General features: G+C 48.1%; 1 protein-coding gene across 2 annotated transcripts in view; it reads right to left on the bottom strand.

The window, feature by feature from the left end:
- XIRP1 (xin actin binding repeat containing 1) overlaps positions 1 to 15,616 on the bottom strand; it is a 34,427-nt gene extending 18,811 nt beyond the window's left edge. The window contains exons 1-5 of one of the 2 annotated variants that reach the window (XM_041122172.1): positions 15,514 to 15,616; positions 13,995 to 14,134; positions 12,663 to 12,717; positions 10,810 to 11,220; positions 9,312 to 9,393 (exon numbers count right to left, since the gene is read on the bottom strand). In XM_041122172.1, the coding sequence (XP_040978106.1) occupies positions 9,312 to 9,393; positions 10,810 to 11,220; positions 12,663 to 12,717; positions 13,995 to 14,122 (676 nt within the window). In that variant the 5' untranslated portion in view covers positions 14,123 to 14,134; positions 15,514 to 15,616. Of the gene's footprint in view, positions 1 to 2,987; positions 3,136 to 9,311; positions 9,394 to 10,809; positions 11,221 to 12,662; positions 12,718 to 13,994; positions 14,135 to 15,513 lie in introns of those variants that run through there. The other variant, XM_030010151.2, reaches the window with a different exon arrangement.
- Positions 15,617 to 21,423: the final 5,807 nt, after the last annotated feature.

Genomic DNA, 21,423 nt, shown 5'->3' with positions numbered 1-21,423 from the left:
CACTTCTGCAAACGTTTTTGGCTCCTCAGTGTCAGCTGGACTTTCCTTTGCCGGAGCAATATCACAACCCCCAGGTAATTTAAACAGCTCCAGAGAAGAGTTGGGAAAATTTAGCCTCAGGCGAAGCTGAGTATCTGCCCCAAGGCAGCTCGGGGCTATTTCTGGGCTTTGCAAAAATCCAGGAATGTGGAGGACTCTATTCCTGGTACCAAAAAATGCCAAGAAGTTCTGCTGAGAGACAGCTGCGAGTGGCATTGCTGGTTGGGGACGTGGCCTTCCCGAGTGGGCCAACTGCTGTGGGGTTGTCTTTCCTTAGAGAGGGTCTTCAACATCACCCGAGTCGGCACCCCTGCTTTTGGGATACAAAGTGCCTAGACAAGGTGGATGCAGCCCCGACTATCCGTTCAGCATTGCCTCGTTCTCCATGCTCCTCTGCTATTTGCAAAGGGTTAATAAAGGGCGAGCAGATGTTTAATAAATCGCTGCCCCAGGCTGTGTATCGCTGGGATCTCGGTATCCAGCACGGCCCTCTGACATGCTGGGGATGGTGTATCATGCCCCGCTCACGCCGGCACCGTCCTCGTACTCTCCAGTAACTATTTATCTGTTATTTATACAGGTTTTTTTCACTGAAATGGTGATAAACTCCCCTGCTTGACATCCAACGAGAGCTGTTTTTATTTCCCTGTTTCTCTATTTCACCTGTCCCTGAACGCTGGCTGGCAGCAGGACTATTTTTGTCCCTAACCCCTCTGCCAGGCTCCACGTCCTCTGTGTGCTCTACCTTCTCCCGAAGAGCAGTATCTCAGCGCTTGCAGGCTTCAATGCAGGATGACCATTCACGATAGCAGCTTCCCTCCCTCTAAAATCCCCTTTCCCAGGGAAAGCAACACCAAGCTACCCACTGGAATAACCTCTGCCTGGGGAGAGGGCTTCTCAGCATGCCGTGAATACCAGACCTTTTAAGGGAAGCCCTCGCTAACCACCGTGAAGAGATACCTTGGGAATGTCTGCGCAGGCATGAGCCCTGAGAGCATCACCGGCTCCACATCCCGCCTGGGATGCAGAGCACAGCCGGGCTCAGGGCTGTGGCGTGCATTTTTAAGCATTTTTTTTTTTTCGTCATGCCATGGTGTTTACGCAGGGGCATTGCACGGATACCGCGCGGCTCTGAGGAGCTGTTGAGACCCTGCCTTTGCTTTCTATTCTTATCATGGTGTTTCCATGCTGCTGTCAGCTCTTTATCACTGACAACCAGGAAAACTTAATACTGTTTTGGAAGAAACAGCCACAGCCAAAAAAAATTTAGCAGTATGCTTTAAAGAGAAAAACCCAACCCACTTGTAGCTATTAAGTTTCCCCGGCATTTCCATTTGTTTCTGAATGAGGCAAATTGCCAGTAATAATATGGGGGAGGAGAGAAATGGTTGGCTTTAAAAGAGTAAAATACCAGACTGTACAGTACTTAATGCAGAGATTCCTGCTACCGTGTTCAGACCCAGACCTGGAGTTTTTGCCAGTGCTGAAGAAGGATTTTCATCCCCTAGCAGCAGGGTTAGGGCATCCTCGCCTGGTTTCCCCCCAAAAGGAAGCTTTTGTATCCTGCAAAATACTGCATCTATTCAAGAACTGAAAATGGCCTTTGTAGGATGTTCCTATGAATTTCCACCTATGCTGGATCCTTTAATTGCCACTAGTGGATTATCTACCACTTTGCCTGGACAAGAACTTGGGTTTTCATATTTTGCCTCTTCTTATCAAGTGTTATCTGTACCTGATGCATCAGCTCCATGTCTCTTTCCCCAAATCCCTGTTTTCTAATAAAAACCTGAAGCTACTTCAGATATTTTCCAGCAAAGATTTGGGTGAAAACTGGAGACCTGGAGGGAATTGGGGAAAGTTAAGGAATTTCTGTCATTCTCGCAGCAGTCAGAAGGACGTGCATCTCAGAAGGAAACATTAACCACCGCCAAATGCATGAGCAGGAAAATATTGCTTTCAGCTCAGGCTGTTGGGGTCAGGCCATCACACAGTGACTGAGGGGCAGCACCGAGACCTGGACCTGGAGTCCTGGCTCTCTTCTACTGGCCACGACACAGACCTTAGAGCTAAAAGGCTTCAGCAAATGGATAATCAGGTATGAGACGCACACACGCACTCACAGGAGGAGATTTCTGCTCCATCTTACAGTCGTGCTGGTTTTTTGGAGTTACTTTCCATACGTGAGCACAAATCGGGAATGGTATCGCCATATTAATGCTGCTGACCTAACAGGCTCCTGAAGCCCTTTATTTGGCTCAGGGTCTCAAACACATTTCTCAGCCCTCCCTGGAGACCAGGAGAGAAGAGGGAGGGAAAGAAATTCCCTCCTTAACTAATCCTACTCTGCCTCCTCTTCCCTAGGGATGTAAGATGAAGCAAAGCTCATTTCCCTCCGAACAGTCCACGTTTTGCTGCCTACTGCCTACCAGTCCTGGACACGGTTTAGATCTGGAAGATGTCCTCTACCCCCAGCATCCGTCTGGCTCAACCGAATCCCGTACAGATTCTTTCCCCTGTTGCTGGTCACAGTGACCAGAGTCATGGTAAATAAGAGTATTTTGGGGAGAGAGAGTAAACACCGAGATCTGGCCCCATGAATTTAAGCCTCAAAGCTAGGAACTTCAATATTTCAGGTCAGGGGAAAAACATACACGTACAATGCCCTGTTTCTGCCTTAAACATGCCCAAGCGCCCTAGAAGATGGTGCTGAATCAGACCAAAGCCACCATCCGTGGAACACAGAGACAGCACCTTCTGCAGCAGAGGGTGGGATTTACCAAACTCTGGGCCAACAAAATAAAATCCATGGCTTTCCATGAGCTGCAACACCGTTTTCATAGCATGAAGCGCTAAGCATCCTCATTTGCCCTGCATTCGAGCATCACTCTGAAGTTCATATTCATGCAACACTTCACCCCTCTCTAATCTACCCCCAAATTACTTACAGGGAGGTCTCGGTAGTCCCAACAGCTGTGTCACGCCGTAGACAGCCCCAGTGGAAAATCTACGTGAAACTCACAGCTGGGCAGCCCTTAGTGTATCCTATGAGGAGCCCTGCTCCACTCCCCACACCCTCGGTCCTGTTCACTGCCTCCCAGTGGTCTCTGGCAGCTGGTTTTATCACCGAGCGCTGGGCTATGTTGAGAGGATGAACCACTTGGTCTATTTTTAGGGAAGAGTGAAATTGCTCTTCCACCGGGCTGAGTCAATCATGAGTTTTAGCAATCCCACGGAGCCTGAGGAAGTCTGGGGGCCTGGCTTATTTTCAGAACTTATTCATTCAAAATACCCCTGGTGTAACCCAGTACGGGATGGGGGATGCTTCCAGGCTGTGGAGCAATGGGGAACCGGCATTTCCCTGACTCACTGTCATGTCCTCGGGCTGTGATCTGCACGGCCAGCCCCCCTTTGCCTCTGGCCACAGCCAAAGTTTTAAGGGAAAAGCTGGGAGGGTGACAGGTATTAGCTACGCTTTCTAGTTCCCTATTTCCTCATCAGTTCCAATATTTTAGAACCAAGAAAGAAAGAAAAAAATATTTTAGGAAAGTGAGGGGAAGCATGTATGCCAAGAAGGATGATCAAGCTACCTGCTTTATGGTCAGCTGGGAATGACTCCCATCCTTGCAGTCCCTCTGCTAGCAATGCAGGTAGCTGCTCTGGACGGTGTTTGGAGAGGGATAACGATAAAGCACTCAGCCCCAGAGGGCTCTAAATGCCCTCAAGGCTTAGCTGGGCAATGGGTGCTATTTTTAGCACATTAATGGTGGGTACATCTGTGTGCCAGAGCTGGGGACCCTGGCCTGGGCATGCTGATTTACAAATGCAAACATAACCAACAGCTCTGGGACTTATTTTAACAGTCCACCTTTACCAGTCTGGGATAGCGATACGGCTGAGGTAGCCAGTAATGTTTGAATCAGGTCCAGCTGTTTTCTCTCTGGTTTACTTCTCTGACACCTTTAGAGAGCATATGCTTGACTAAATCACCATGTGGCAATGAAAGGAGACGTGGGTTGGCTATGCCAGTACCAGAAGTCACCACCACCTGAGATAAAACATTCACTCAGAGGTACTTAGGATCACAAAACACAGGGCGAGGGCCACAAGAGACCGATGTTCCGTCCCACCCTGCTTGTAACCTCCCAGGCCATGCCCATGGCCCACAGCACCCAATGCCAGACAACACGGGGCAGAGAGATGCACAGATGTGAGCTGTGCTCGACCAGATGGTCCTGGGGCAAAAATCTTATCTATGTTATCTGCCAGCACAGAAGCTGTCTTAGCCGTCCTGTTCCCCAATGCACCATCAGAAATACAGGGTAGGGTTACTTCCCCAAGGTCTTTTAGCCCCTCTGCAATGTGTTTGTACAGTGTGTAGCACAGGCACATCCCCATTTCAGCCGGGCTTACTGGTCACATAAAGATCTCAGTAACATTGTGCTGAGTAGGTGAAGCATGACCCCAGTCCCCAAAGGGGCTCCATCCTCTTTGCTCCAAAGGGCCAAACAACTCACTGCTGCTGATTTTCCAGTTTGAGATGCTAAGTTTTTTGGTTTCCTCCTCCTGAACACCTTTGCTGGAGTTTCACAAGGGTGTTTGGAGGGGCTGCTGCCCCTCTCTTTTTCCTGTGGATCTGCAGGTATCAGTCCCTGGAGAAGATGCTACACATTAACAAGGTTGCAGTTCAGCATGTGACGAGGTTTCCTCGCCAGCATCGCATCGCATCGCATCGCATCGCATCGCATCACATCACATCACATCACATCACATCACATCACATCACATCACGTCCAGCTCCAAACGACCATCTGCTTTCACCAAGGCTCCTGGAAGGGCCTGCCTCCTCCCTACCATAGCCCAGTTTCTTTAAACATCCTGCAAGGCTACGAAGTGTTAAACCTGATGCTTAGGAAGATCATCACCCCTCCTTTGGAAGTGGTCTGCATGTTCTTTGTTGCTTCCTTCAATAAATGAGGATCAGAGAAAAGAGCTAAATTACAACGGGCTGAAATTTAACATTCTGGGGGTGGGGGGAAATACAGCCACCCTTGTTACTGCTGCGTGCTGAGGAGAATACTGTACCTTGTGAGTGACGGCTGCGAGCGAGGCAGCACTAAGCAGCCAAGGAGGTGCAGACAGAAGTGGTCCGCGCTGAGTATATCCAACGATGCGAAGCAGGAAAGCGAGGGATGTTGTTAGGAGGGTGATAGACAGGTCTTTGGTCACCAGCCAGGCTGTGAGGCAGAGGGCTGGGGGTGGCAGGGGCTGTCAGCAAACACAGCGGCAGCCTGGGGACAGCGGTATCTTACTTATTCCGTATGGGTGGAGGGACATAAAGGTAGGAGGTGAAGGGCAGAGCATATCGGCTCGGTCAGCAGCTCACGACACGCGTGTGTGTGTGTCCTTGTGGCATGCGTGTGCCCAGCAGGAACACACAGGGTGCAGGCATGTATTTATGTGGAGCTCTTTCTTCATCTGCAACATGCATTCGCCTGTCTAACTGTAACATATAACATACATACGTATGCGGGGGGTGGTCTGACTGCACGCATGGCTGTCTGTTCATTCTCCTGCTGTCTCTCTGTCCATCCCTAGGTGGAGGAGGTGGTCTGCTATGGGTTGTGACTTTCACGCGTGTCCCCACCATCAGTGCCCCTGCAAACCGCTCCTGTGAGCATCTCCCTGCAAGCTTGCACAATCTGAGCTACCTGACAGCTCTGCACAGCTCCCGGGGAAGGGTTTTTCTCCTCCTGTCTGGAAGAGAGCAACTAATTAGAAAGCAGGACATGAAAAAACCCCTCTAATTAATGGGGCACTGGGGCTTACTGAGAGTGTGATAGGGTGTCCTGGTTTTGGCCGGCTCCCCTGCCCTCCACAACTGCCTTGGAACCACTGCACGCTCCTCCGGCAGCCCCCAAAAATGGTGCCTGTGATCCCAGCATCCCTGACTGGCTGTCACAGGGGCTGGGAGAGGTGAAAGGGGATGAATGACACTTGCTTCTGCCCCTTCTTTCTGTGATGTGGGGTGCTCTAGTCAGGGGGGCAGAGAGATTTCATGCTTAAACACCCCAAGTTTCCCTCCTGGCTGAGTCACAGAGGCACAAAGCACTTAGAACTGGGCAGACTGGGCACTTACAGGAGTCCCAACTTTCAACTCCCGCTTGTCATGCTCATGAAAAGCAACTGTTGAAAGGAAAATGAGCCTTTAAGGAATATTTTGACTGCAGGAGCCTCTATCATTGCCGGTGCCAGAGTTGCCTTGAACTCAGAGCCGTCTGTGAGCACAAGCACAGCCTTTTATCTTAAATCAGCATTTTTCCACTGCCTTTCAGACCTTTCCAGTTCACTAGTGACGTTCACCCAAACCCGTCTGCTGAACAGTGTGCTGCAGAAGAGGGAATGCTGGCTGCAAGGCCCCAGGTCATGGAGAGATGGAGGGTGACAGCCTCTCTCCGCCGCTGAGGCTGAGGCACGGTGTTGGGTGGCAGCTGTGCAGCAGCATCCTTGCGGTGACCAATTTTGGGCTCTAAGTGGGATGGTTTCATTGTCGCTAGATGGCACCGCACCCCCTTGCAGAAGAAAGTGTGGGTGCTACAGAGAGCAGGGGAAAAACCATCCCCTGCCAAGCAAGTGTTGCCACCAAGCCTGGGTCTCCCTGCATGCAAGGTGGGGGAACCCACTGTTTTCTGCCCTCTCCTTCGCCTCCTCTCCTTGCTTTTGAAAATTCCCCGTGAGTAGAGGTTGAAACAAGTACAGAATAGAAAGGGGAGGGGGAGGAGGGAATTAAATGCATTTTGGAGGCTGTCTGGATGCTCTGTAATTTGCAGCCATGTCAGACTCCCATTTCATCTTTGCACTGCACTGAGGTAACATCCTCGTGTGCCCTTCAGCTGAAAGCACTGAATAATGGAGCTATATTAATAAATACATGCACAAGCATATATGTATGTGTGTGAGCTGAGGGACCGGCATGCCCACATGCATGCCCCTCTTTTCTCATTCTTGGCCATGATTTTCCTCTCTCTCATTGCCAAAATTAATCTAGAAGTTGTTAATTTTTAAACCCAGAGTACTCAGGAGACTCTACCTGCAGCAAATTAGCTGATGCCTTCTCCTCTTTAATATTAAAGGACTCAAGCTTTCAACCATTCCCCTTTGGGGAAAATGGTTCCTTGATTTACAGTCTTCCTCCCTAGGAAGTGTTTTGTTCTACCGTGTAAGTCTTCCACTGCTCAGTTTAATCTCATTACTGCTAACTACAGCCGCTTGGACCTCTTTAATTAGTGTCTTGGTGACATCTTTAGTGGCACCTTCCTCCGGATCATCTGATATCATCAGCATGGCTGGGGATGTAGCCCAGCTGGTTTAGCTGCCTGGAAAGGGGCTTTTCTAAGGGGTGTAGCGGCCTTCCCCTTTGAGCAATGCTCAGGACTCCAGCAGTGTCTCAGAGGTGACTATGCTGTGTCTGGAAGAAGGTACAGCAACCAGTGCTTTGACTTCATGTGTCGTTATTCAGCTCTGACCTGTTGCAAGGACATGTGTTTGCTCATAAGCCAAATGCCAGTCGGCAGAGATGTCTTGAAAACTGCCAAGCTGTTGTCACGGTGTCCCAAACCTGAGAACCTTACAACATTGTGTGGCTTCAAACTACTCAACATCGCCTTCCCCATCCCAGGTCACTGCATCGGCTGGGTGTCCCCTCCTCAGCCCTGGGGAAGGGCTGTGGGGCAGTCCCTGGGTGATGGTGAGAAGGTTCCTGTAGAAGACCTGCCCTGGTCACTGCTGGGGCTCGTGGAGCACTGATGTCCCTCTCACTCGATGGGAATGACCAAGCACAGCACAGGTATAGTCCCAGACACATCTTCATGTCCCAGAAGAGATAAGGGACAGCTGGTTCCTGGACTTTTTAGGAAACATTACAACTCCTGTCTCTGAGCAAATCTGGCACCTACCTCAGAGGTTGCTGTCATATTCCCAGCTCCCTGGCTGCAATTGCCTCCCTAGAAGGACCCCATACCACATAAACCCTAGCCCTACCAAAGAAGCCGTGCTGGAGACAACGTGAAGTCTTTGCTATTGCAAGGCCTTTGAGTCAGGGGCTGGAGAGTGGTGCAAGGCTCTAAGATAGACCATGATTCATCGTACGTCAGCCAGAAGAAAAGATGTTCCTCGCGCTGTAAAAGGCACACTGCAGCTGATACTGTGATCGTGTTCAGCAAGATAGCATGGTGACTTCATGCGCTTCGATATTAAACAAAAATCCCAGCAACGCTGTGGAAGCTTCAGCTCCTTTATTTGTCTGTGTGCTCATGTAAGAGACTTCTTTTCCCATGCAGCTGGGTAATTAAATACAGTGTCTCAAATCCAGACAGCATGTGATTTCCCCCCTCCCCCTCCTTCTTTTGTGAAAGAAAAGGAAGAAATGGAAAGAAAAGAGAACAAATCCTAGATAGATGGGATATGGGGTCCCTGGATTCCTGATCCAGGCCCAAAGCAGTCAGGATGGTCTCAAATCCACTCATGGGATTGTTGGAGAGTTGTTTCTTTCTGTTCCAAATCTACAAAACCTTCCTGACAGTGAGTTTTGGTAAAATTCAACCCTTTCCCATGCAAAGCTTCAGCTTGAATCTCTCACTGTTCACAGATGCCTCTTGCCTTGAAAGATCCCTGACCTGCTTTAGTCCCGATGATATCATAGCGTTAGGGATCACTTACATGTCCTATCTTAAGCCAAGGATGGCTGTGTCTGATACACCATCACTGCCAATTCAAAAAGGAGCCCAGCCAAGACTCCTTAACTAGGTACAGAGGAACCTCTCCCTTTTCCTACCCTCAAGGCTGAGGTGCAGGGAGATATTACTCATCCCAAACTAAATGTGGCCGTACTTCTGCCTTGGTAATACCAGCTATTTTTAAATGCTGGGTTAACAGCATAGGGAGAGTCAGCGTGGACTCATCACTGGCCCAGATCCCAACCGTGTTGGGATTTGCCAGCTCCGTGCAATGGGACCGCTCAGGGCTGGAAGGGATATGGCTGCAGTCGTGGGGTTGTCTGCTCTCTGCGCTCCCTATCCTTGGCCACGCTCCTGCGTGGCCAGTCCTGGCAGTACCCACACGATCTCCAGCCAGAATTGCCTGGTCAGTCTCTGCTATGGGATTACATGGGAAATACAACTTTGCACAAGGACCGAATAGACCCTTCCCAGCTGCAACTATAGAGCTGGCAGCAGAGTTGCAATGGACTGGTAACCAAAATAAATCCAACTCACAGCTTCTGCCCGCGGCTGAGTCATCGGCTGTATCCTGCGCCGAGGAGATGATCGCCTGCCTCTCACGGAACAGCTTCCCTTCCTGTGTGGGAACGACAGCGTGGAAACAGGTAAATACCCATAAATAGAGGAGAGGAACTGCACAAAGCCCCATTGTGGGGAAGGCGACTGCACCAGAGACTTTCCAGAGGCAAAGGTGGCCCTGACATTGCCTCCTCATATTGTGTGTGGTTTGGACTTTTCTCCTGTAGACCTGACCCAGGCTTGGCTTTGCTCTGTTCTCTCCAAGGACAGTGCTGCATACGTTTTTGCTTCTCTCCCACCGCCCCCTCCCCAGTTTCCAGAGCTAAGTGATGTTTTCTATACCCATCCTTTTTTTTGAGGAACAGTTGCTGCTCTTTTGGAGTCAGGAGTATCCAGCCATTTCCTCTACCAGCTCCCACAATGATTTTAGTGTCTCAAACCCAGTAATGATTGGTGTTGCCCTTTGCTATACTCCCGGTGAAGGGACCAGTCCCTCCTGTGGAGCAGTAATCACTGGCGTGATATCATACAGTGGTGAGATGGACATGACCATTTCAGACAGGATCTCATACATAATTAATATTTCAGATGACAACAACTTCATGGCACTCTCTTGTTTCCTTGATGTAGGTCTCTCTCCAATCTAGGCTGCCCATTCCTACCAGCTCCTTCCCTCCAGGAAAAGGATCATGGCAAGGAATAGTTTGTTGAACATACGACCTGTGCCCCTGATACCATTAAATAACCCAGAGCTGGATGGGACTAGAGATAAACTATGTGTGAGCACAGAAAGAAAGATTGGTGTCTGGATTGAGAGGACTGGGCCAGGGAGATGTGTTGCTGTGTCTGGGAAGAGTAACAGGGGTGGAAGGAAGTTTAAGCCGTAAGTGATTATGAATTTGTGCTTGCTTTTAGATGTTGCCTGGCTCCAGCCGTTGTTAGCTGCTTGCATGAATTGGCACTAACATCCATTTCCAGCTCCTTTGGCGCTTTGGTATTTAACAGTAGAGTCAGGTCTATCTTCCACTTGTCACAGCACATGGTACCCCTTTTCCACTGGACGCTGTGGCATTGCAGAATCTGGCCTGAGGGACACCCAACATGCGTTTGAGGATCTGGTGGGGTGTTTGCCAGCTTTTAATAATACAGAAAGAGAGGTGGCCTCCATGCTGCAGGGAGGTGATGTCCCAAGGGGGTTTCTGCAGTAGTAGGCTGTGTTGCTCACCCTCACCACATTTCGGAGCAAGTTCTATCCTAACGGTAGTTCCGAAGTCACAACATGGCTCCCCTGTAAACCTGCTCCTCCTTCCCTAACAATGGAAGGTTAGACTTCCACAGGGCAGTCCCCAGGCCCAGGGATTGGCATCAGTGGGTGATGAAGCACCACCACGAAGCCCAACTGCTTATAAGGATGACTCTGGGTACCCAAAGGAAATAAATTTCCAGGAGCTCTCGAAGAAGAGCACCTACTAACCTTTGCAGGAGACTCTGTCCATTTGATGGTGGCAGGACTCCACTGTGCCTTCTTCTGGATGCTCTGAAGAGAGGAAGGGAAGGATGGGTCTTTATGGAGTTTGGTCTCCGTGCTCAGGGGTTCGATTGTTGTCATGATTCTAGCATCAGGCTCCTTCTTCCTCAAAATGCCATTGGGAGTTGGTGTCTTCAGTGGAGCAAAATGTAAACTCTTACACTGTGGAGTGGCTTTAGGAGTGTCAAAGCTGGTCAGGATTCCTTTGAGATTCCTTGTTGGGCCACTGATGTTAGGGATGGGAAGATGCTCCATGGACTTGCTTGAGCACATATCGCTGGGATGGTTTTGAAATAAGGCATGGTTTTTCCCCATTGTACTGACATTAGTCTGTGACAGATATCTTCTCTCCATGAGCTAAAAAACACAAGCATCAAAATAGGCTCATATCTAACTTCAGTAATAAAACTTCTGAAATTTTTATTTCCTGCTTTTCAGGAAGGTCACATCTGTTGACTTTCTAGCTTTTTGGGATGAAAGAGTGTCTCATCACTTTCTGCTCTATGTTCTCTAGAATAAATGTCAGGGACATGATCTAAACATGTTCTAGCCCTTTTTGAAGTGTGGAAGAAGTTTCTGTCTTGCCTATTTCCAGTGCACCCTCCTGATTTGTCCGTGGTCATGCAAGGAAGCCTTGGAGTAGAAAAAATATGACCACTTGTTGTCTTCCCTCTTGGATTATTGTTTTATCCACATCTCCATCCTCTTCCTCTAGGAAATTGTGTTTCCAAACAGTCAGTAAATCCCCCCTATCATTGCATGGGAAACCTCCAGTTTCATCCTAAAAACCTAGACTGAAAATAAAAATTTTCAGATTCTGCCTTTTTTTTAATGAGGTTCAATCCAGCTTTCTCTGGTCAGTGGGAATCAACCCTGTCTTCAGCAGGGAAATTGGATGAAGTTTAGAGTATGATGTGGCTTCCAGTGTGTGATTTTATCATTGTTATTCCAGGTTGTAGGAGGCCCTTATCACAAAGCAAGGCCCAACATGCAAACACAGAGCCGAGAACTGTACCTTGTGCCAATGAGTTTGTAATCAAACTATGATATAAGGGACACTGGTAGGTGGGAGGTGCACCTTTGCCATGATGTGAGAACATTAGTCACAGCTTCTAGTTAGGGGGAAATTCACTTTAAGGTGCTGAAATGTAGACATCTAAATGCAGCTGTGAGCAAAATCTACTTGTGAACTTGATGTCTAAGTCCCATTACAGTCAAAAGCACCAGGAAAGTGATTTCTGCACCCTAGGGTAGAATGACAGAAATGACACTAAGCACCTACCTTCTTTGGTAGGTGCTAAGTGTTATTTGAGGCACACAGGGTAACCTCAAAAACCTCCAGCTTCTGGTGCAGGAGGGCAGAGATGCCTCAGTGTCATATCTGTCATCCCAGTGTGGCTGTCTGGGTGCCTTAATAACTTTGTATGCATTTGCCTCAGGCTGGATCCTTCCCTCACTTTCTAACTGGTACTAAATCCTCTGCCAGGTCCTACACCTCTTGATGGTCTTCCATCAGTCTCTACCCCTACAATTTATTCACTCCAGAGCAATCTGAATGTTATCCATGAAGCTTCCATCCCATCCTGGAGCATCTTCTATGTGTCAGTCTATCTGTACATACTAAAAGGAAATTGGATCTGACCTGCCCTGAGATATCCTCAAAACAGCACCAGATATTGCAAAAAAAAAAACCCCAACTGGGTTTTTTTTTTTTTTTCCAGTCTCTAATTGCCAAGAACTGGAGCATTATATTGTTAGTACATGCTCTGTGCCACCTTGTCTGAGCCTTTGGTTCTCACCTTGGGATGTTCTTGCTTTGACATGCTGCTTTCACAGTCCAGGATGCTCTGGTACCTGTAGGGAAGACAGGAGATGGCACCTTAATCCCTTTTTAGTCTGAATGTATTTTTCTATATAGCAGACAGGCACTTTCTGCCTTCCCCTACCCTCTGGAAATTATCAAACCCAATAGACTTCAAAAGCAATATTGAAGAGTGAGAGAGAGGTGAAAAATGCCCCAAAGAGGATTGGCTTTCGGTCTAATGGGTTAGTTCAGTGCAGTGCCGCTAGGTCCAGTGTGAGCCCTCACCTCCCAAGCTCCGTGCAGATGTGTCCCTAGAGCACCCTGTCTCCCCACTGGTGGTGGATGTGCTGGGGGCTTATATTGGCTGAAAGTGGTGTATTATTGCACTTTCATAGTATGTGGCTTGCAGATGAAGTCAGACTTTCTAGAAGGTCAATGCATTGTTTATTTATTCAGCTTTAACCTAATGTAAAGGGACTTATTAAGCCACTACCTGACCTAATATAACACCAGTGATGAGTGAGACCTTTGCAGAAGAAACCACCTTCCTTCTCTTCCTTGCTGTGGCGAGTGCACTTTCAGCTTTCTCCAAAGATTCTGTCAGATAGACGACTTTTTACAGTGAAAACTGATCAAGTTTGGGATATTCAGAACTAAACTGTCCCAAGGGGAAGTTCAAGAGACAGTCTTGACAGCTGCTCTGTCACTCTTATGTTGAGGGAGATGCACTTTGGGTACTGTTGCTAATCTTATTTGTCTCACTCTTGGCAGAATTGTGGTCTGATCTCAGTTACGGGTTGTAACCAGAAGAGAAATTAGCCCTTAAAGGGCTTGGGTTGAAATGTGACTCTCCCTGGAGCATTTTGGTTAGAAACAGCTGAGAGAAACCGGGAGGGGATGAGATGCCCACACCCCTCTTGTCTCCTCCTCAGTTCATCTCTCCCTCATTTGCTGGTTTCCCTCGTGGCATCTTAGAGACTATCAAGATTAAAAGCTTTAATTATCCATCTGGGAATGCTCCAGTCGTTGGGGTTGAGGGCAAATTCTTCTGCGTCATTGTATTTGGGGAAGTGTGTCGAGAGGATCTGGCTTTTAAATCAGGACTTGCCTTCCCAGACTAAATAACACTTTGGTAATATATAAAAGCTAAGAGCACTTACGACAGAAAAGTACTTCTCTCTAGCTCAAGACCTGACATGCTGAGACGCTGTCCTTGGGAAAGACCTTATCTGAGTGAGGTTTGTTTGTTATGGAGGTGGGAGAGGGAGAGTCCACCTTGGAATCCCCCAGGGCTAAGGTGAACTACAACAGTAGATTAACCACCCACCTGGCAACCAGTTCAGAGACGGACACAGATTTTCTCAGAGAAACTGCTCTGCGCTCTGGACTGCTCCTTGCATAATGGCACAGAAAAGGAAAGGACTGAGCTGGCCTCAGCTTCTCAGTTTTTTCCATGTTCTCTGTCTGCTGGCATTGGAGTGAGAGAGTAAAGGTTACGGTGCTGGACGTGATGATCCAGGGAAAAGAGGCCAACAATCAGTGCATCCATCTCCACTCATGGGATCGGTGCATCAGTAAAGGGCTGTGGAACAAATGCTGTCTTCGCTGATACATCTGCAAACCTCATCACATAAATTCACTTTTGAAAAAATAAAATAGGGTTAAAGAAGACATGATTTAAATTAAATTACTCCTGATGCAGGGAATGGGTCTTTTCCACCTCTGCCTACCGCTTTTATAATTCTCTTAGATCACCCAGTTCGCCTCTGTGACAGGGAGAGGGAAAGAACCTGAAGAATTAGCTTTAAATAATTTAAAAATTATTTGATGGAAATTTTGCATATGTATTATTGGTTAAAATTTTCTTACGTTTCCAGTGTTGCACAGACCTGAACCAGCTCTGAATTCAGGCAGTAACTGGAGAATTAAGCACCTCTTGGCCTCTTCTGCCAAAAACGTTCTTGTTTTCCAGGCATCAGAAATGTGCAGCAGAAGTCTCAGGCACTGGATTTGCAATAACTGATCTGACACTTGGAAGTACATTAGGTCATCTGGGGTTCACTTTCTGAATTTAGACAGAGCTCTAGGGACATACAAGTTATATGTAATTGCTCTTTAATTACTGACACAGACATTTGAACTACAGGATTATTAGATACTTGTATTTAGATTTTGAAAGTACTTGTTTTAAAAGCCATGTTGCTTGCAAAATACGTTTCATAAGCGATTTCTGTTGCACTGGCCTGAATATTAGGCTGTGCCCAGAGCCATCGTCCACCCGTGTTGGCGGGTGTCCGCTTCCAGATGCACTTAAGAGGGGCAGATTTTCTGGGGGACAGGGACATCATTCAGCAGTTTATGAATCTCTGCCTCTCCTCTCATGCCTTTAAGACATCTGAAATCACGACCAGAGGAAGGGAGATGTATTTCTCACTAGTTGTTTTAGAAATTTCCTTTTTTTGTTTTCCAGGTCATTACCCATGATGTTAGAGAAGAGACAGATTTGTTAGATCACAGGCTTCCACCTCCCACAGTCCAGGGATTGTTTTCCATTTTTGCGGTGGTGTCTAACATTAAACAATTCCAGGTGATGAGCCCCCGAGGGATTTACTCTGTGGCAGAATGAGCCTGTTAGGAGGGAAGCGTTCCCTGATTTTCCATTTATATCCCCCCTTTTGCTTAAATACAGTACAGGCAGTCGATAGAAATAGTCTTCTCAGCCCACCCTGAACAGTTCCCACAATCAGCACAGCATCCCCCAGTTGCTAAGGGTTCACAGGATTTTTCTGATATTAATTCATTCCATCTTCTGTGATCTGGGAGGGGTTTCGTGTAAAATCACTTACATGCTAGAGCGCTTTCCTCCACCCGAGATCTGCCATTCGATAGTCTCCTTGGGGCTCTTCAGTACCACGCTTCTGGCTCCTTCCTCTCCCCCTTCTTTACAAGACAGGAGGCAAAGTCCCTTGGCAAAGCTGCAATTAAATATTAAAAGCTGATGTGCAAATGGGGATGGTGTGAATTGGAGAGCTGGCACAGAAGAGCGGAGGAGATGAAGCCTCCTCCCTGCTCCTGTCAGCCTGTTGCCAATTATTGAGGTCTCATTCTTCCCCATAAAAACACTGGGTAAATTCATATCACAGCCGGGGCACCAACAGCCATCTAGACCCAAAGCTAGATTCTGATTTAGGTGGAAATCTGCTGGTATCCATCTCCCCACCTTGTGTCAGGTGGAGCAGAAATGAGCTCCTCTGCATGGGGATTTTTAAATGGATGCTTCTGGCACAGGTCATACATTCATCCTCCAAACCAGCGAGTTTTTTCAGCTCAGCTTGTGGTCCCCTGTGCTCGTGGCTTTACTGGGGAGGTTTTGCGTGAGCCGCAGGAGAGAGCATCTCTCCAGGGTGTTGGCAGCTCTAAGGAATACCCTGCTCCTCCTGGCAAAAATGAAAGGTGGGCCAGACCTTAAGGGAGGCAGGGTCCAGGTGAAATAAATCGAAATGCTTCACTACTGGGGGCAAGAAAGGGCAGGGCTGTCTGAGGGGATCCGATTTAGGCAACGTCTAAGTCTGCTTGAAGTCAGTCTGGCAAAGGTAACCTCTTAGCCCTCTCAGAAAGCATCATGGCCATAAACAGAGCTGCTTTTGCACCGAACGATAACTGGGTTTCTATGAAGTTCTTTCTGGGGATTTATTCTGTGCACATCAGAAAGTTGACCGAGCAACAAAGCCAGTGCACGAATAAGAGCAGATAACAGTGCGCTGGTTTATAATGAACAAGAAGGGCTGCATTTGACATCAAAAGCTGGAAAATCATTTACCCAGAAATGCCTAAGCTAGGAAAGAAACCTTTGAGATGAGGAGTGAGTGAGTTAGGGCAAAGCAGCGATCTGGATAAACAAACTGACTGTCTCTGTCATTACTTTGTGAAATAATAACTCGCGCTTCTCCATGTCTTCTGATTAACTTCTTACTGAAACAAAACCTCTTTAGCCAGCTTTTATTCCAGCATCTAAAAACAACTGAGCAGCGTTAATGATTTTAATTCTCTATTCTGTGGATACAGTGAGTCTGATTTCATATGGTAGACTCTTCTCATGCTATCAGTCGTGTTCATTGCAGCAGTGCCTAAGGACCAGCCTAGAGCACAACCCTGGCTTTGTACATACTTAGATTTGTGCCAGACTTGAACCCTTCACCCTTCTCCTGTGCTCCCAGGGTCTTCCTGACCTGTTGGATGTTTCCCACTGAAGAAGATTCAATTCTTGGAGGATTGTGCAGGATGCCCTGCCCTGTAATGGGAAAATACCAGTGACTTTAGTAGCTGCTGGGCTACCAAGAGACAAATCTGATGGAGGCTAGAAGGATTTTAGTTGCATGGGCAAAACAAAGCTCTGAAACTCGGATGCATCCTTGTTAGTTATTTAATTTAGAGGAGAAGGATTTGGCTGACAGAATGAAACAATGAACATTGCAGTCCATCCAATAGTGAGTAATAGAGGCTGCTAAAAACTCGTGAATTATTTTGGGGACTACTGCTATCCAGCTCCTCTCTCCAGAAAAAGGCTGCATGAAACAATTCTCTGCATAGCATTAAGGCACACTCACTAGATAAAGTGTGTTTTGAAACTGTTTTTGCCAGGATTACAGTGCCTGAGGCTGTTTCTTCAGCTACTGCCTCTGCTGGGGGCCTTGCTCAGCTCACAGTGATTTTAGTCTTCACTATTAGCAGTGCACTGGGTTTGTTCTGTTGGCAAGCATCTGTGGGAAGACGGGAATTAATTGTTCATGCCGAGCAGTTTCTGTGAGCTGAGAAGAAGAGGTGAGTCCCGGTCCAGAGGCAGAGAAATGGGTTAGAGCTGAGCACACCTGCCCACCGCTGAGCTGCACCGTCTGGTCCCCTTGGTCCCGAATGTCCAGGACAAAATCCTCCAAGTCCTATTGCCTCCTTCTCCTCTCATTGCATTACGTTCATGCTGCTGTAAGTAGCTCCACTGGTTTGCATAGAAAGGTGCCTGAATCAGGTTGACTTACCTCCAGGTACCAAATCACAGCAGTGAGGGACTAGTTAGAGGATGGAGGGACTGAATGTAGCAGTCCCCAAAACACTTTTTCCTCCCACAACAGAGGAAGGGAAATCATTAATCTGAAGACTCTTGGCGTTTGCGTCTTGCCTTGGGAGAAGTTGGAAGAGGTCTTTTGTAGAAACTGGGAGCTTTGATGGGACGTGATTTTTGGGTTTCAGCAGTTTCCCCAGGTGGAGGAGATGGGGTAAAGAAGTGCTGCGAGGACCCTTCTGTTCATGTTCCTTTGTGGCCCCCAAATGTTCTTTCCAGTCACCAGCCCAAGCAACCCTTGCCCTGTTTGGGACACCGATTTTCTTTTGGCTGCTCTGCTCCTGTAGTCCAAGGGGAGCAAACCGTTCAGCACTGACTGTGCTCCTGCAAGGGCCTTTGAGATGTCCTTAACTCTAAATAAAATGTGGTGGCCTAGTACGCCAAGCTAGAAAGAGCAGTCAGCCACAAATACCTCCTCTGTTTCCTGCAGAAAGGTGGAAACAACCATGTTACTTACGTGTGCCTCCATCCCAAGGACCCTCTATAGGGTCTCATCCTGGGAGAGAAGATAGCCGAGAGGTTTTAAGAAGCCAGGCTGCACTTTCTCTCCTCATTGTGATAAATGACCAAGTCACATCATTTTCCCTCAAGCAATGGGAATTTGCCTGCAGAAAATGAGGACGAAGCTGGAAAGTCCTCCAGATGCTTCCATGATCCTGGGCAGCAAAGTGATGCCGCTGGCATGTTCCTCTGTAGGGTCACAACTCTACCTGTTAGAGCCATCCATCCTTCCTTGTCCTGCGATTGCAACACAGGCCTTCTCCAGGGTAGGGCGTTGGAGTTTTATTCCAGGCACTACGAAGCTTTATTGCCTGCCCAGGACATCTCCTGACCGCCACACTAGGAACAATAAGATCTGCTTTTTGGTTTTGTTTGCTACGGTCAGACACCCTGTGGGGACACTGAGGGCACTTGGTTTGGCCATCCAGGGCAGAGCAGGGCATCCAGGCTGGACGCTGCAGTTGGGCGTTGCATCCCCTGCCGAGGCGCTGAGCTCTCCAGAATGGACGTGGGCAGGAGTGGGCAACGCTGCCTGTGCCTTGCCTGGGCAGTAGGCAGCAGGCAGGCAGCATGTGAGGCAGGCAGAGGGAGTACAGGCAGGGCGCAGAAGCAGCTAGCGGGGAACTTTGAACTGGGAACTACTAATGGTTAACACAGACAATTATTTCTAGCTGTGTCAAAAGGACTGACCTAAGCCCACATGAGATTTGTGCTGACCAGACAGGGACAGTGGTTTACATAACCACCTCTATTTTTTTTCTTCTTCTTTCTTTTTTTGCAGTTGTGTAATGTTGTTTTGATAGCTGTATTCCCTCTAAAAACGTGTGCGTTCCTCTCTCTTTCCCGCCATGTGCCTAGCCCGTGTTGCTCTGCTGCGTGCATGTGTGCCCCGCTTCTCAGATGGCTGTGTGCGGGGATGGTGGGATGGTGCAGGGTGCGAGCGAGCACGAGAGGGAATAAATCAATTTGGGTGTGAATAGAGATCTGCTATTTGTTATAAACAGATTGATGCATAAATGGTTTTCTGAAAAATACTGGTTGTGATGTGCGTGCCCTCCAGATTTGATCCCCTGTCAGGGAATTTACAGCAAACTAGCTACAGGCAGTGGAAGAAAGAGCCAGGTTTTGCACTCTCTCCAGCGTATTTTCCCCATTTTTTGGGAGTAAGGAGAGCTGTTTGCCTGCGCGGCCTCAGGGTTGTGTGTGTGGCTGCATAGCGAGCGTTTAATCCTGTAGCTGAAGGCACTGCACAGCTCCAGGGAGCTGATGCTGGCAGAGCCGATTTCTTTCCTTTGGTCTACTGGGTAGGGCTCTGCACTAGCAGTTTACTAAGGATGGGTGCATTAGGGGAGGAAAAATCCCTGCAAAGTCTCTGGTATTGCTTTCTCTCCGCTCTCCGTCTTTCTCTTGTGGAGAGTATCTGGATCCTCGCAGTCATTTCCATAATTATTGGTTTCATGTTAAGTAACCAAAAAATTATCTATCAAACGCACATGTGGAACTAATGGGGTTTATTTGAAAAGACCTGTCTTTGCATTTACAGCTGGCGCATCACTCAGTCCATTTTTAATAAGTTTCCACGGCATTGGCATGTGCTGGGGAGGAAGCTCATGTGCATGCTCGCCCTGGGTTGCCTGTGCCCCTCGTGCCTGTGGGGCTCCAGTTTCACCCCAGTGCGCTGAAACACAAATGCATGGTCTGCGGGGGAAGCACGGGAAAACTGCTGCAAGAACCTCCAGGGATGCCCAGACCCTTTGAATGTTTCCTGCTGCAGACCGACTAGTCTTTTTTCCAATTTTTTCATTTTAGGAACCAGGGTGGAAAGCTTGGGAGACTGTTTTTTCTTGGGAGACCTCTGTAGTGGCTGGGTTTTACAAGGGCTGGACATACTGTGGCAGGAAATTCGGTGATTTCCAACTTCAAGAAGTAGGATGGCCTCTGGCTTCCTTAAGGAAAGAAAAAGATCCAAAAGTTGAAGTTTTTCAGACTCCATAGTCTCAGGTTCAGGTGGAGGCTGGGTTGCAGAGACAGCCAAGGTTGTAGGGTTGAGGATATGGGGACATCCAAGGCCAACTCCAGCTCCTGCTTGGCCTCAGCTTTTGCAGAGACCTTGACATGAGATGCAGCAAATTAGGGGCACCTTGAACTTTACTGAAATTAAGATGTGGCCCTCAGGACATCAGCATCGCCATAGGTAAGCGCACCCACCACTGCAGAGTGTGTGAAGGTGAAGTTCACCCTAGGCTGTAAGAAAATGAAACACTGGTCCCAACATACTGAAAAGGACAGGTTTCTGATGGCCTTTATTTTAGAGTTTTGGGGTCTGATTTTAAGAATAGCACTGGCATTGCCTGTAGGACCCGATGGGGTTTGTGGGTGGAAAACAACCTGAACTTCCAGCTACAAGATTTCTTGAGATGAACAATGTCACTTAAACTCCAGGTAGAGGAATGAGGTCTCAGGTCCCACAGCACTTTGAAGATGCCAGAGAAACAATTTGATCGTGTGAGACTGTTAAAATACATTTTCAAGTCAAGATTATTATTGCAACCAACCCTTCCCAGAAATGGCCTCTGCTTTGACAAACTGAAGTTTTCTGGTCGTGTTTCCTTACCTGGCCCGACGACAGCTTCCCCAGGACACATTGCAGCATCCACCTCTGCATGAAACATCCTGAAGTCATCTTCGCTATGGCCAGATGCTGCACCTAGATGGGCTCAATGCTCACAGCCTCTCGTCGTGCAGCTTAACCGCAGGGGTGTGAGCTCTGCCTTTTAGGACATCACTCATTTCCCCAAAATGCTGCTGCTTAAAACCTGCTTTGCCCTGTTCCCAGGTGGATTTTGTACCCTTCCCCATGGCTGTCTCCAGCTGGGTGAATCCTGAGCCAAATTTGCCCTTCTTGCACCCAGTGATGTGACCGGCTGCACCACGGGGCCCCCATACTGGTGCTGAGGAGGGGGACGTGGGTTTTCCCCTGCAGAGCAGGATACACCATTGCAGCCGTGCCTGTGGAGCAACGTCCCAGGCTTTCCCGAGCTGCTCTCGAAGGCAAATGACCCTTCCCCAAATCTCCCTGATTTCTCCTATGCCTTTCTGTGGATACAAGCCACATCCCCTAACTCTTCGTTTCACTTAT

Source organism: Aquila chrysaetos, chromosome 3, assembly GCF_900496995.4.
Source record: "Aquila chrysaetos chrysaetos chromosome 3, bAquChr1.4, whole genome shotgun sequence".
NCBI lineage: Eukaryota > Metazoa > Chordata > Aves > Accipitriformes > Accipitridae > Aquila > Aquila chrysaetos.
The sequence above is the reverse complement of the archived record's forward strand: the minus strand, read 5'-3'. Positions and strand labels throughout refer to the sequence as shown.